Source organism: Corvus hawaiiensis, chromosome 13 (assembly GCF_020740725.1).
Source record: "Corvus hawaiiensis isolate bCorHaw1 chromosome 13, bCorHaw1.pri.cur, whole genome shotgun sequence".
Classification (NCBI taxonomy): Eukaryota; Metazoa; Chordata; class Aves; order Passeriformes; family Corvidae; genus Corvus; species Corvus hawaiiensis.
The window spans coordinates 5526223-5540695 of record NC_063225.1 but is presented as its reverse complement, the minus strand read 5'-3'; the positions used below and the strand labels follow the sequence as shown (position 1 = coordinate 5540695).

At 49.6% G+C, this 14473-nt stretch overlaps 1 protein-coding gene across 4 annotated transcripts; it reads right to left on the bottom strand.

The window, feature by feature from the left end:
• DET1 (DET1 partner of COP1 E3 ubiquitin ligase) lies at positions 1 to 13649 on the bottom strand. 4 transcript variants are annotated; one of them, XM_048317699.1, is made up of 5 exons: positions 13552 to 13649; positions 11753 to 12861; positions 8484 to 8674; positions 6657 to 6848; positions 1 to 2868 (listed from the first exon to the last, which is right to left on the bottom strand). In XM_048317699.1, the coding sequence occupies exons 2-5, from the start codon at positions 12833 to 12835 to the stop codon at positions 2679 to 2681; spliced, it is 1656 nt and encodes a 551-aa protein (XP_048173656.1). In that variant the 5' UTR covers positions 12836 to 12861; positions 13552 to 13649; the 3' UTR covers positions 1 to 2678. The 4 variants fall into 4 exon arrangements, with proteins under 4 accessions (XP_048173656.1, XP_048173658.1, XP_048173657.1 ...); XM_048317701.1 differs by having other exon boundaries at positions 13566 to 13604; XM_048317700.1 differs by lacking the exon at positions 13552 to 13649 and adding an exon at positions 13337 to 13545.
• Between the last annotated feature and the right edge of the window lie 824 nt (positions 13650 to 14473).

The window sequence follows — 14473 nt, the reverse complement described above, 5'->3', positions numbered from 1 at the left end:
TTAAAGCAAATTTTGTTTATTCTGGTTTTAACAGAATCTTTACCCTAACCTAGGAAAAATATCAGGTAGAAAATATCTCCCCTTTTCTCCCACCCTCCCCACCACACCACCACACACACTTTTTGTTTCTTAAATAAAAGCATCAAAATTTCAAGCATGAGAGACTTTTCTTTCCATACATGTCTGTAATAAAATTAACTCTGTTGTTGATATAAAATACAGCAGCCAAGACCAGAGGATCTGCTATGCTACTCCAAGGCAATTAGTACCCAGAATGATCAGTTTGTCTGCACACATAATAAGAAAATACTTAGCATTTATCCAGCACTTTTTATCCATGAATCTCAAGTGTTTTACAAAAGCTGAAAATATGTTTTTGGCCTCATTTACGGAGAAGAAAACACCAGCTGGAGCAGGAAGAGATTTGCCCCCAGCCTCAGAATTTAATAGCAGAGCTAAGAACAGATCTCTGGTTTCTCAGCCCCAAGTCCAACAATCCGTGCCACGCTCTCTGCTTCACACAGGGCAGCCTGAACTTGGCAAAAGCCCCAACTACAGAAATGCTGAAGTTTATATTTTTTCCACTGATAAAAAGTCTAAATGGAGATCTGACAGTTAATTTAGTAGGCACTGACCTCCCGAGGCTGTGACACCAAGGAGTAAATGCAGTCTCAGATGGAGCTGCTGCAAGCTTGGGGCAGGGGGAAAAAAAGAGTCTCATACTGAAGTGTGAACAGCTGTGAGAGTGGTGCAGAGGGAGGTAAACCCATGATCTACAGTGTGCAAACAATTCTCCACTTGGAGCTTTAATTGAATGTTTGAGGAACAGATCACAGGATAAAACCCTAAAACCTTGACAAATAGTGTTATTAGATGAGAGGAACCCGCAGCTAAAGCACTGACACCTCCTCTGTTAGCAGTCTCCTGACCCGCCGGCACTCCTGACAGACCTGAGACACCAACAGTGCCAACACCAGGAAAAGAGCAGTGAAATGCAATGTCCTCCCTAGAAATATGTTTAGCAAGGCCAGGAGAGAAGTACTGTGAGGCAGAGAGCAAAGGCTGATTCAAGGACCCCAAGACACCCTTAATTTTGAGGTCCACCACTCATGCCACGAGCAGGCACCACCACCACCATGCAGTTCTTCTCCTCTGCATCACCAGCAGAATGAATGCATGACTCCAACACTCCTCTTCACAGGCATGTGGCCACAACACATCACCCACAGCTCATTTTGGTCCAAACAAGACACCCACAGGGTCCTTTAATGTAGAGGGTGTCCTGTGTATTAGCACCAATTTTCTAATGCCCCTGCTGTACCTCCTATAGGAACGGGACAAGAACAGGCTCCAGCTTCTGATGGAGCACATCATGATGCTGGGATGGTTGTGCTGCCTGGCAGCAACCAGTCATAAACCAGCCCTCGTGTAAAAACCCCTAAATGCTGACCTACAACCAAAACCTCCATTTTTAAGAGAGAAGGGCAGGCCAGCAGCCTCACCAGCCCACAGTGGCAGGTAATTACACCCAGGAGCTTAATTTATCAGCAGCACAAACACTGCCGTGGTCCAGCCAACACTGACACACTGGCCAGCTGTGCTCTGAAGCCTGAAAACAGCATCTGGGTTCTCACAGAGAACACTGTATCAAACAGAGAGAGGTAAGCAACCTAAGTCAACAAGTTCATCTCCAAACTGCCTGCCCGCAGCACTGAACATGAATTCAGGTCTCCACCTACCCTCCTTCCTGGGCAAACCCTACTAATTTACCACGCTGGTACTCCAACACACAGGAGGGTGCTAGCAGCTAGGTCTCCCCTCTTCTCAGCAGCAGAACCTGCAGGTGGCCGTGAGGATTCACCCCCATACTGCAGAAAAGTCCCTCTGACATGACCAAGGAGCTGCTGTTGCTCCCCACACCCTTCCCAGACACCCATCTTCCTCCTGCACCCACCTCCTCGTGCATTACAGACACAACCAGCTGCCCTGGCCTGCTGGTGTAGCACCACCTCTCACTTAGGAGCTTCTACAATACTAAGGCACAAAGATTAAGTGACTTGCATAAGAGTCAGGAACACACCTCATGTCACTCAACTGTAGTGATTTCTCACTCTTTTTTTTCCAGACCTCTTGCATATTAAAATGGCAACAGCAGGTTGTCTGGATGAGAGCAGGATCTCATTTCCCCCGCAATTCTGAAGATACAAACAGGGGTAGCTGTTTGTATCCAAGCCCTCCCCATGGCTCCCATCCCTTCCCTCTGTGACAGGTAGGAGAGCACCAGTGCAGAAGGGAGCGCTCCACAAGGGTGATGCAAAGCTCCATCTCTGCCATCCTAAGACCTACAGCAGGATAAAAAACAGACATGCCTCTGGGAAACCAGGAAAGGGACCTCAGCTATGCTTTGTTCATCAACAGGAACAGGGAAGGCCAGCAGCACTTAATGCAGCGGGATCTCCGCAGTACAAACAGGGTCAGAAGAAACATCCACCCCCATAACTGGGGTGGCTCAGCTTTCCACAGCTGAGGCTGAGGGCCCTGCGAGATGCCACTGGTAGGAGCTCCCAGGTGAGGCTTCTTGCCACAAGCGATGGCTGGGTTTCCCAGAAGGCGTGAGCGTCTGGCTGTGGCCCGCCCACGGCACGTCAAGGAGCCGAGGAGAGCAGCCCCGGGTGCCTCTAGCTGCAGCTGTGCCTCATGTGGAAGTTCACCACGTACTCGGCGTTGGTGCGCTGCACCGAGATGGCGAAGGGCTCGAAGGGGTGGAAGGTGAAGGCGACCAGGCGCCGCACTGTGTGATTGATGGGGCGCCCCAGGAGTCCCGCCTGGATCTCAAACTTCAGCAGGCCAGAATCACGAGCGTAAAATCTGAAAGGAAGAGAAAGTCAATTATGGCTGTTCCCGACTATTGACTTTGCCATCTGGGCTCTTTGCACACAGAGACAAGTGCCTTGCTCAAGCTCTGGTGCTCCCTGAGGGGCAGAAGGTGCTCAGCTGGGTGTCTGGCTCTTGGCTTTGAAGGAAAGTCCCTCTCAGGGCAGTTGTTTTCCACTGTCTAGAAAAGCATCACTTCATTTTATTATTAGCAGTGAGAGAACTCTGCCTGTCACTTTGATGGACAAAGCTGACTTCACAAGAGGGAGTCAGTTTGGTTCAGACCCCACCTGTGCTGGCTCTCCATCCTCTCTTATTGCAAGCTGCTTCCCTCGATCGCTAAGACAGATATACCATACAGAACTGAGCTCCCTTCCCCCAGCAATGGCCTTCACTGAGAGTGTCAGGCCATCCTTTCCTCCCCCTGGTCCTGCCAGGGAAGGCTTTACACTGCTGTCCTTGTGCCTGCTACTTCCCTCTTCAGTCAAGGAAGTCGATCCAATCCTGCTCAAGGGTGCCATGTTGTACTGTACAGTTCAAGGGTGCCATGTTGTACTGTACAGTTCAAGCAGGGCTTTGCAGTTCCTTTTAGATTTCCATCAAAAAAGCATTAATGAAATAGGCTGGGCAGGAGGTACCTGATGAATTGGATTCAACAATCACAGCATGGACAGAGGTCAAGGAAAACCTTATGCCCTTCTGCTGTCAACCACGGACCTGCCTGTGGGTCAAGCTCATGTGCATCTCCAAACAGGTGAGCTCTGGAACACAGCTCCAGCACAGAGGGAGCGTTGTCAGGGGGATGAGGCAAACAGTGCTAAAGAGACAGGTGAGTCCAGGGAAGCTCTTTGCTTCTTGAACCTCCTCTGCACACTCTGTGTAACTGGCATAAGCCCAGGTAACACCACTGTCCTCTGCTGCTGTCACAACACAGGACTCTCTGCGAGGATCCCACCCTCCCCAAGACTTTGGAGAAGGTTTCTGGGATGTAGTGGTGGAGGTTTCTGGATGTGGTACCTTCACCAAGTAGCTGGGCTCCAACTCAAGTCCTCACCCTGAAGTTGTCTCTGTTAGACCATTTTCATTAGACCTCTTCCAGCTTCAGGCACAGAACTGCCATTATGCCTCCCAGCTGTTTCCTTTTCCACCAACACTTAGTGCATGCAGGTATTTTGCATTTTCCTCTGATTCTAACTCCAAGAATGCTTTTAATGTCGGAGCACATCTCCCCCCTGCCAGCAATACGATGCACTCAGCTCTCAGCCTGGAAGAACGGATGATGACAGACACGAGCGATGCTGTGTCAGGAGCAGACATACTCCACATTTTAACAACACAGCCTATTGAGAACCTCATGTTCTTCCTGGAGGGCCACTCTCCTCTCCCTTCCTCTGAATCAAAGTGCCAGCCAGCCCTGCCTGAAAATTGCACACAAGAACCCAGCAAGAGAGTCACAATCTTGGTATTTGGCTTTTCAAAAAGCCCTTTCCCTCCTACACAAGGCTGGGTATGCAGAGGGTCATTCTTTAAATAAAGCACAGTCCCCCGTCTGTTCCTCTCTCTCCCCCAATTCACAACAATTTACTACTCAAGATGAAGCTCCCTGTAATCTTAAAGATGTGCTCAGTTTGGTATTTTTAAATGTATTTTTAAAAGTGCTCTGCAATCAGAGGCCATTTCCATGGGCTCTCATTCTGGGGATAAATTAGGCACTGCAATATAAAATTGTATGTCAACAGAAACAGCAAGACCAGCCTTTTCAAACCCTAGGAAAATGGAAGATTTATCTGCAGACCAATTCTTTTGTTAAATGGCTTCTTATTAGCCATCTAGATGGATTTTAGAGACCCCCTGCTATAGGTAGAGCTGTGTTAGAGCCTCTTCCCTCAAGTGCCATCATTTCACGCACTGAATATCTCTTCAAGCCTCCTGAAAAGAGACAGGAAGGCGGTGGTGATGGGGAACCTGAAGTCCTTCCCACCTGACAGCAAACAACCACTGGTCTCTTAAGCAGGCAGAGTTGAACCTTCTGGGATGCAGAAAAGCACTAAGGGTTAAAGGGAATCAGTGCACAGAAATATTGAATTGATATGGAAAAGGTCTGGAAGCCTTCCTAGCTCACACATCGTGCCAGGAAACTGCACACAGGCTATAACACCCGTAGCTGCTGAAGGGTTTTCCATTCCAGACAATTATAGGACTTACATTACAAATCCTGTGGTCCCTCATTTCCAAGCCCTCTAACCCCAACAGGCAGCTAGCATTATTTTATTAATCCCTTTGTTTTGCATGTGAGAACCACAGCAGCACCATTTCAGCTACTGAATGGTTAAGGTTAGCGCCTCATCTTCTGCTTACTTTCCAAAAACCAGGAGCCCCACTGCTCCGAGGCTCTATTCAAGTCCTAATTGACTCTGCACAGCTTTGAGCTTTAAAAGCCCTGGCTCTGAAACGCTGCTTTGCTCAGGGGAGGGAGGGAAGGTGGCACTTGGCTTTGTTTACTACAAAGACTCCACCGAAGCAAATGACTGCAGTTCTGCTGCCTTTTGTCGGCGGGAGAGGGGCGCAGGTTGGCGCTGGCAGACAACTGCCACCCTGCAAGTTTTCCCAAGCATGACAAGGGGGAAAAGGGCAGGCTTTCTTTGCAGATAACATGGAAGCTGGAGATCAAACCAAATCATACAGGCAGAAGAATCAATTAAATATACATAATTTGGGAATTGAGAGCGCAGGAATAATCAGAAGTTCCCCATCACCTGAGTCAGGGCCAGGGGGGATATGAAACCAGTTTTTGAGAATGCATTGATGAACATAAAGTTGGGAAGCGGTCCAGAATGATCTCCCTAGGCTGCCTGAGCCCCCAACATGTGTGCAGTCACTAAACAAAGCGCTCAGACACTGAAGGCTCTCTTTGTTTTCAGAGCATAGGTTTGCTTCTGCAGTACTATGAGCAGAAAGACTGTTCTGCCTGGATAACTCGGGCTCTTTGAGCCTTTCAAGCCAGAGAGATGTTGGATTTTTAACCACTACCTCTTGCAGCCATGGCTGCAAGCAACAGAAAGAAATAAATGGTCCTGATGATTTCTTCAAGAAGCATTGCAAACCTCCTTATTCTCAAGGTCAGACTTATTCCTTCTGCTGGCATTGGAAACTCAGACAGAAGAGGCACAGAATGGCCCTGACACCTGGCTAAAATTCCTACTCCAGACAGAAATTTCTTACAGATCACAGAGAGAAGGGAGTATGAAAAGGCATACAGCTCCCAGGGTGAGAACAGTAAACAAGGCAAGTCTGAAAACAGTTCAATCAATACCACAAGCTTTCTGAGTAACACCTAGCCCAGATACTATTTTATTCACAGGACAAACTAGACAATCCTTGCCAACTAAACCCACATGCTCAGAGAGGATCCTTCCAGCATAGGAAAGCAGACATCAGAGCTGTATCACTCTGCAACCCAAACACAACGGCAGCACTGCAAGAAGAGGAGGAGGAATAAGACCATTCATATGGAAAAGGCTGAGACTTCACCACCCAAACCTTCCCCAGAGCAGAGCAGCTCAGCAAGAAAACATGAAGAGCCCTCCCACACATCCACATTACTGTAAAGGAGAGAGGCCAACTTTTGTGGAACTGCTGAAATAAATCCCCTGGTGAAAGGATTTCCTAAGAGAAAGGCTTCCATCTATTCCCTTTCCTGCACACTTGACGCCACATGGCAGAGATGCTTTAGTGCTCCTTGCACTCTCTCCTCACATACAGCTCCCTAGCCTGTCCCATACCTTATGGGGTGATCACCACAGGTCTTGGGCCGCTCCATGACTGACACCCACTTGTCATCATAGCTGAAAAGGGACAGGTCGAGGTAGGGGCTGCCGCTGTAGGACTGGGCGCTGATGGGGAGCTGCCCCAGCAGCCGCCGCACGGCCTCCGTGTGCCCTCCGTACTTGGCGTTCACAATTGTGTCTTTGAACCTGCAGCAAACCAAGAGACACCTTTTGTTCACAAAAGCCACAGGTGAACAGCACAGCTTAAATAAACTAAGCAGGAAAACTGACAGGGAAAGAAAACAGCAGCAGTGTAAGAACTGAAACAGCTCATTTCCAAAGATGTATCAATGTGATTCAAGCATCAACCAGTTCTGCTGACCTTTTCATCCTCCCTCATCATTACTGTTTCGCTCAGAATGTCCTAAGTGACAGAAGGAGAAGAATGTGCCTACCCACAAGGTCTGGACCCAGCTGCTCTGCAGTACAGGAAATGAACAGGATCAGAAACAGGGAGAGATGGATTAGCATCTTACAGTCAATCCAAGTTTTACCATGAAGCCAGGAAACAGCGGGAGCAAAAGCCAGGGGGCTTTCACAGTAACAACTGAGCCCTTAACATTGATTTGAGACTCCTCCTCTCTCCAGCCACTGTTTTAAATGCATACAGGAAGAAACCTTAGATGAAGAAGAACCTTGATGAAAAGCATAAAGCTCTCCAGAAACTACAGTGAGCTGAAAGTTCTTCCTGGTGGAGAGATTAACAGAGGCTGGATTTCTCTTTCCAAGTAAAATTTGAAGCTTTCCATGTGTGAGAACAGTCACATTGGCTGCAGGGACGTCATAACATCAAGGAGGGTAAACACTCAGCCAAAAGCCAGCTCATTGTGGTTTATGCTCTATGATACTTTGCTGTGGAAGTTACAACGCTCTTGTTACTGGCCCTTGTAGCAAGGAGACGAAAAGATTCTCCTTCCTACTTTAACAAAAGGCAGGAGTTGTTCTTCATGAGTCTTTGGTGAGCTCTCTCATTCTCTCTTCCATTAAGCATTATGGATTTCCTGACAGGCAGCTCTAGAAAGTTACAGACATAGTCAACTTCATCATACTTGTGTGACATCAGCCTGAAGTCAACAGAAGCTTGATGCCCATGAGTGGATGCCAAGTACTTTGGATGATGTGAAACAAGTCACTGTAAGAACAAAACACCCTGAGTCACAACAAAATTATTCCAAGAGAAATAACACACTCTGCCTCATTAAAACCACATCTGACTGCTAAAGCATATTCTAGAAACCCAGGTTATTTTGGTATTTTGCTCAGCTTTCACAACAGAACTAAGCGGATGAGTTTCTTTTCTCCTAGCACAGTGATGAGAACCACGAGCTGGTGACTGATGTCGAGGAAATGCTACAGAACACAGTTTGATACACGCTAAATTCAGAGAACATCACTTGGCAAAATACACCCAACTCGATCATGCCAGCATCTTGACAAACCATGTCTTCAGGGACCAAAGCTACTGGGCAGTAACACCTTAACAGCCTCCAGAAGAGTTACTGCTCAAGGAGAGACAGAAACATCTTTCCCTCAAAATTCCTTTCCTTTCTTGTAAGCACCGGTTTGCCCCTGCTTTGTTCCTTCCTCTAACAAGGCAAATGCTGTGGAATATAAAATCAGATGCATCAGGCTGCAAGATGAACCATGTACAGTCCTGACCCTTGCACCACCTGGCAAAGGGGACCAAAGGAACTGGTTTTCTCAGGGTATTTGATACTGGCCTTCAGTGGACGGGGGCGAGCGTGTGTCTATACGGAATAAAGCATGCTCCCAATGGCTCACCGGCGCTGGATCTGCCTCGCAAAGTTGTTGCTGGAAGCTGAGCAGGGGAACTGGACAGCCTCACTGTGCAGGGTGGCATTCCTGAAGAGGTCACAGAAGTTCTCAAACAGCTCCAGCAGCTCATCAGACGTGTTCTCGAACACGGCAATGACCTCCGTGGTCACCATGTTGTACACGACGAAGAACGAGGGCTGGGGAGAGAGGCAGAGGTTACCAGGAGAGCACGGGTGGGGAAGATGTCCCTTCCTTCTCCCCACATCTCACCACAGACCCCATCCAAATTCCTTCACAGCACAGGAGAATCCTACATCCTCACACTAATCCATTCTCCTATTGGAATGCCTCAACATCTACCAAATTATCCACCTCTCAGCTGTGATTATTTAAGAAAACTTAATGAGCTTCCAATTTTTCAGCTCGAACTGGATGCAACAGTTTTCTCTTCTTCTCTGTCCTCCACCAGTCCAAAACATCTTCTCAAGTGCCAAATTTAATTTTCATTCCTGCTGACAAAATGATTTCAGATCCAGTGCTAGCTGACCATAAATTACCTTTACCTCTGTGTAGATATATTATTTTCTTCCCCTCCTTAATATCTGCATCACACAGAAATGAGCCTTTTTAGTGTACTACGCACTACATCACTGCCCACAAAAAGCTGTACCCTCCAGGTACCCTAACAACACAGAAATGAAAATCTGAAAGACATTAATGACTTCTTTTTAATGGTGACATTCTTGTGCAAGAAGGCCCTTGTATCATGCTGTGGATTGGCAATGGCATTGTATCCTGGCACGAATGAGCAAGAAATTGGGAAAAAAGGTGACAAAAAATTGTGTCAACGCAGCTACATCAAAGGGAGATGACATTCCCATCCCATTGGGAAAGGGCATATTTAATTCTTGGTCATTAAAAGTAGCTTTCATTAGAGACAGGAGTGCTGGCACCCCAAAGAAAGAACCAGTCTGCACATCAAAGGGAACTAATTCCTGTGGTATAAACAGGTATCTGATTAAATCTTCTGTCAATAGAGGCAATTCCTAAATGCTTCACCTCCTGCTCCCAAACAATGCTCAGGGATGACGGCAGGCACTCTGCCTACCCCACCCACCTGCAAATATCACAAGGTTTGTTTGTTTTACAGCCCCAAAATAAACTGTGATAATACAGTCCAGCCCCCACATGTCCAAAGGAAGCACACTAGATGAGGTTACTCACTAGACTACTGCCTGAGGAAAGGGAAGCCCTTCTGAAATAAAGGGTTGGAGCAGAGAGAAAATAAAAGAAGACAAGCAGAAGGAAAAACTATTTAAACCACTGAAGACTGCAGGGAGTACCCTCCAGCTTTAAATAGAGTTCCTTTGCCAGGTTAACACAGAGACACATCTGCAGGATGCCCCTGAGCAAGGAAACCCTCACTGCTTTTTGCAGCACCTGTAACACCACCAAAACATCATCACAGCATGGGAAGCAGCAGCTGAGTGCCACAAAAATCATACACCAATGCTATCAAGCCTATCAACACAAGCCTACAACAGCAACAAACCCCCAAGCTACATATGCAGGGCACTCTCTTAAAGATGTCAAAGGATCCAGTGCAGACCCAGACAAAAAACACACAACCCACAACCATGAACAGCTACTCCTCAACCTTCTTGGCAGAGAAGCCAGAGGAGAGAGAGAAACTGGATGAAACCTCGTGTTCCTTGTCTGACAGATTGAAGAAAAATGGGAACTGCAGGTATTTTGTGAGCCAAGTTTTATTCAGGAAGCCCTAACACAACACCTACATTCAGACAGGTGTGCAAAGACTGCTCCACATCTGGAATTATCTCCTGGAAGAACTGAGAAATGAGATGCTTTTCCAGCAGCACAAATCCCAGTGCCCGAAGCACACTGCAAACAAACCACAAACTGCATCTTAAAGTAACCCTGGGGTGAAGAGAGTCCAGAGCTCTCTGCAGCAAACCAGGCACAAAAGCCCTACTAACCACAGCAGAGTGCAGAGCTGAGCCTGTAACAAACACTTACATCATGGTCAGGAGCTCATTCCAGACACCAGCAACGAGCAGAACCCTGCAGGCCACTTCCACAGAGCCTTCATATTTCTGAGACAGACGTTCAGCTTTACACCAGTGGGCAAAATGGATTAGATTAAGACTTACCTATTTCCTCCCAAAGCAACTCCCCCAAACAAAAAATGCCACAGAAGAGAAAAATAAAACAGAACAAACCAGGAGTCATCTCCCAGGAAAAACAAAGGCAACACATGAAGTGCTACTGTCTATTTCTTCTAGGACCTAAGTCCTGGATCTGGCAAAGACGTGGGGAAGAGAAGTGTATGAGAGAAAACAAGCATCTGGGGAACAATCAGACCTACATGCTGCACTGGAGATTTATTACAAATTCTTGCGAATACTTTCAACAGAATAAAAACAAGCTGATTAAAGGAATAAAAACAAGCTTAAAAAAAAAATCTCTTGGTTTCACAGGGCTCAAAATGTGACCAACCACTCTAAAACCAGTAAAAAGAGATGATCAACATGCAGGGTTGGGAAACATCTGGAGGGACCCAGCACTGACTGAGCTACATTTGCTCTAATTCCACTTTAGTACTAAACTGAAAAGAGAAGCAATTGGCCCATTAGCCTGATCTAAAAGCTGCTACTCCAGTTTGGAGAGATCATAAATACTACCTCTTACTGAAGCTTGAAAGACTTAAGTACGTAGGCAGAACAGAAATGGTAATTGTACCGGGGAAAATGAAGACTATTATATTTGAAAAACATGCTTGAAGATACACGAGCAAAGAGAGAGACCACCTCTACAATTTAAATGGACTATATAAAATATCAGCTAAAAATAACTTCAATTGGGGATTTGGGGAGGGAAAGAGGATTGTACAGCATCTATGAGCATGGAGAACAATCCTTTGAGAAAGGGACTTGCTAACACATCAGATCTTTCTCATTTTTCAGGTGAGAAGGAAGCAATGAAATTAAGCAAAGAAAAGATAAAGAAGTTACTCAGTATCAGAGGCATCAAATTTTCACACAAGAATCAAGTATTGGGGATCCTAAACAACATTCACAGGCTCAGTAAGGAACAGCTCCCAGCATTGTAGTGCTTGAGCACTTGCCCCAAAGCAATGAGCAGCCTGAAGAGAGGCAGTATCTGAGCCACCTGGTCTAGTGGATCCCTAGCAGAGTGGTTGGAATCAGATGATATTTAAGGTCTCTTCCAACCCAAACCATTCTGTGATTCTCTACCTGGGAAGGATCCGTCACCCGCAGCGTGACCACGTCCTCACTTGTGTATTTGATAAACAGATGGTTCTCATCCAAGAGCTGCATCTTCCACATGCGGAGCTGCCTCAGCTGGTCAAAGTACTGGAAGAACCTTCTCTTTGCTATAGCACTTCCATCCTGCTCAGCCCTCCTCCACAGGTACACCAGCAGCCTGTGCTTCAGGGAGTTTATGAAGGGCTCTTTGTAGGGGTTGGCCATTCCCGTCTGAGTGTCCCGCTGCACCTCGGGATACACCGCAGACAGGGTCAGGAGATCATCCTCGTAGCAGAAGCGGCCGATGGTCCGCACGTCGATGAACGTCCCCTCGGGCGTCACCTGAAAGACGTGAATGGTCTGCTGCTGCACAGAGAGAATGGCCAAGATGTTCTTGTACAGGTACAGCCCCTGGTTGTGAGACAGGATGACTTTGTCACACTTGAAAGTCCGCGTGTCGCACAGCCTGCCCGTGTGGAGGTCGATGATGTGCAGGGAGTAGTCCTCCAGCGGGGAGCGCGGGTTGGGGGTCACGGACTCGCTGTTGCGGTACACCTCGAAGAAGGGCGGGTGCGGCTCCTCGGGCAGGTAGGCGGCCGAGCCCACGATCACGTACCGGCAGTCGTCCGTGAACAGGCTGCACTCCCGGTTCAGGTGCTCCCCGTTGGAGGCCACGTTGGTGATGTGCAGCAGCACGAAGAAGCGCTCAAAGAGCCGCCCCCGGATGTTGACAGACCTCTGGTCGTTGCCATTGGCCAGGATCTCCCCCTCGTAGCCCTGCAGGAGGTCCTCGGCCGCCTGGCAGCCCTGGTACTCGTAGATCTCCAGCGAGGTCTGGTCGGAGGAGAAGGCGATGAAGTAGCGGCCATCGGGGGAGAACTTGCGCAGGAAGCAGGGCGGCTTCTCCACGTTGACCACGGTGAAGTTGGGGAAGACGTTCTGGTGGAAGACACGGACTTGGTGCCAGTGGGTGCCAGCCTTGCCCGAACTGATCCGACGGCGCTCCAGGCGATGGATGACGTTCTGGTTCTGGATGCGCCGGGGCCTGATCGTGGGGGCCTCATGGTCCATGGTCAGAGCTCTACTTCATCTTCATCCTGCGGGGAGAGCACACGTGCCCTGGGACCACACGGAATCCAGGGTACAGGGGACCTGCTCACATGGACCCACAGCACCCGAGGGGGCTGGCTAAAAGGTACAGGCTTGGCTTCAGGAGGGCGGAAGATAATGAGGAAGGACACAGGGAGCAGGTGGAGAGACTGGGAGAAAGATCTCGGTGGGAGGCACCAGGAGAACAAGGGCAGTCCAGAAATGCCTGTAGGGCAGTCCTGCCTGCTGAGTTGAGACAGACAGCGGGGCATCAGGAGAGGAAAGAGGCAGCTAGGAAGGCGGACAGACACAGGTGGACACCAAAGGAATGGAGAGAGCATCCATACACCGGGGAGGGAGTCCAGAAAGCAGAGATAAATGCAGACCTGACAAATAAGAGAAACAGGGTACAGCTTGGAAACAACGGAGGAAGCTCGGGACAAGGGGGCACAGAGGGGTCACCCTCGATGTACCCGGGCCCACCTGCTTAGAAGGAAGAGAGGAGCTCCGGTCCCCAGGGCTGAGGAGGGACTGAGCTCCAGGGAAGCACGGGGACAGCTGACCGCCCGCCCGCCAAAGGTATCGGGGATCCCAGATACTCTCCCGCTGGCCTGAGGGGCGAGAGGACACGGAGAACCGGGGGCCGCGGTGGTCTCCGCGCCGTTTTAGGACTGGGAGGAGGTCGCGACCGCGCTCACCGCTGGGGCCGCACCGGGTTCCGCTCACGCCATGGCCGCCGCCATCTTTCCGCCACCGCACAGCGGCGGGAGGGCGTCACCGCACTTCCGCTTCCGGTCGCCGGACCAGCGAGATGGGGCCTGCCGGGCCAGAGCGCCGGAGAACGGCGGGGCGCGCCCCCTGGCGGCCGGAGGGAGCCCCGCACAGGGTACCCCCAGCGCCCATCGTGCATCCCCAAAACCCATCCTGCATCCCCAAAACCCATCCTGCACCCATACTGCATCCCCTGCACCCATCCTGCATCCCCTGCACCCATCCTGCACCCATTCTGCATCCCCTGCACCCATCCTGCATCCCCTGCACCCATCCTGCACCCATTCTGCATCCCCTGCACCCATCCTGCATCCCCTGCACCCATCCTGCACCCATCCTGCATCCTCTGCACCCATCCTGCATCCCCTGAACCCACCCTGCAGCCATTCTGCATCCTCTGCACCCATCCTGAATCCCTTGCACCCATCCTGAACCCATCCTGCACCCATCCTGCATCCTCTGCACCCATCGTGGATCCCCTGCACCCATCCTGCACCCATCCTACACCCATCCTGCATCCCCTGCACCCATCCTGAACCCATCCTGCATCCCCTGCACCCATCCTGCATCCTCCACACCCATCCTGCACCCATCCTGCATCCTCTGCACCCATCCTGCGCCCACCCTGGATCCATCCTAGACCCCCTGCACCCCTCCTGCACCCCAGCCACCTCATCCCAGCACGCTCTGCAACCCCATTCAACCATGCCCAAGTCCCCTACATTAACCTTCACCCCCTCCCTGCACCTGAATGCCCCCTAAACCCCTCCGTGCCTGGAGCATCCCAGACTCCTCCATCCCCAGGAAGGGTCTGGCACGGCCCCATCACTCCCTGCCCCCCCGTATCCC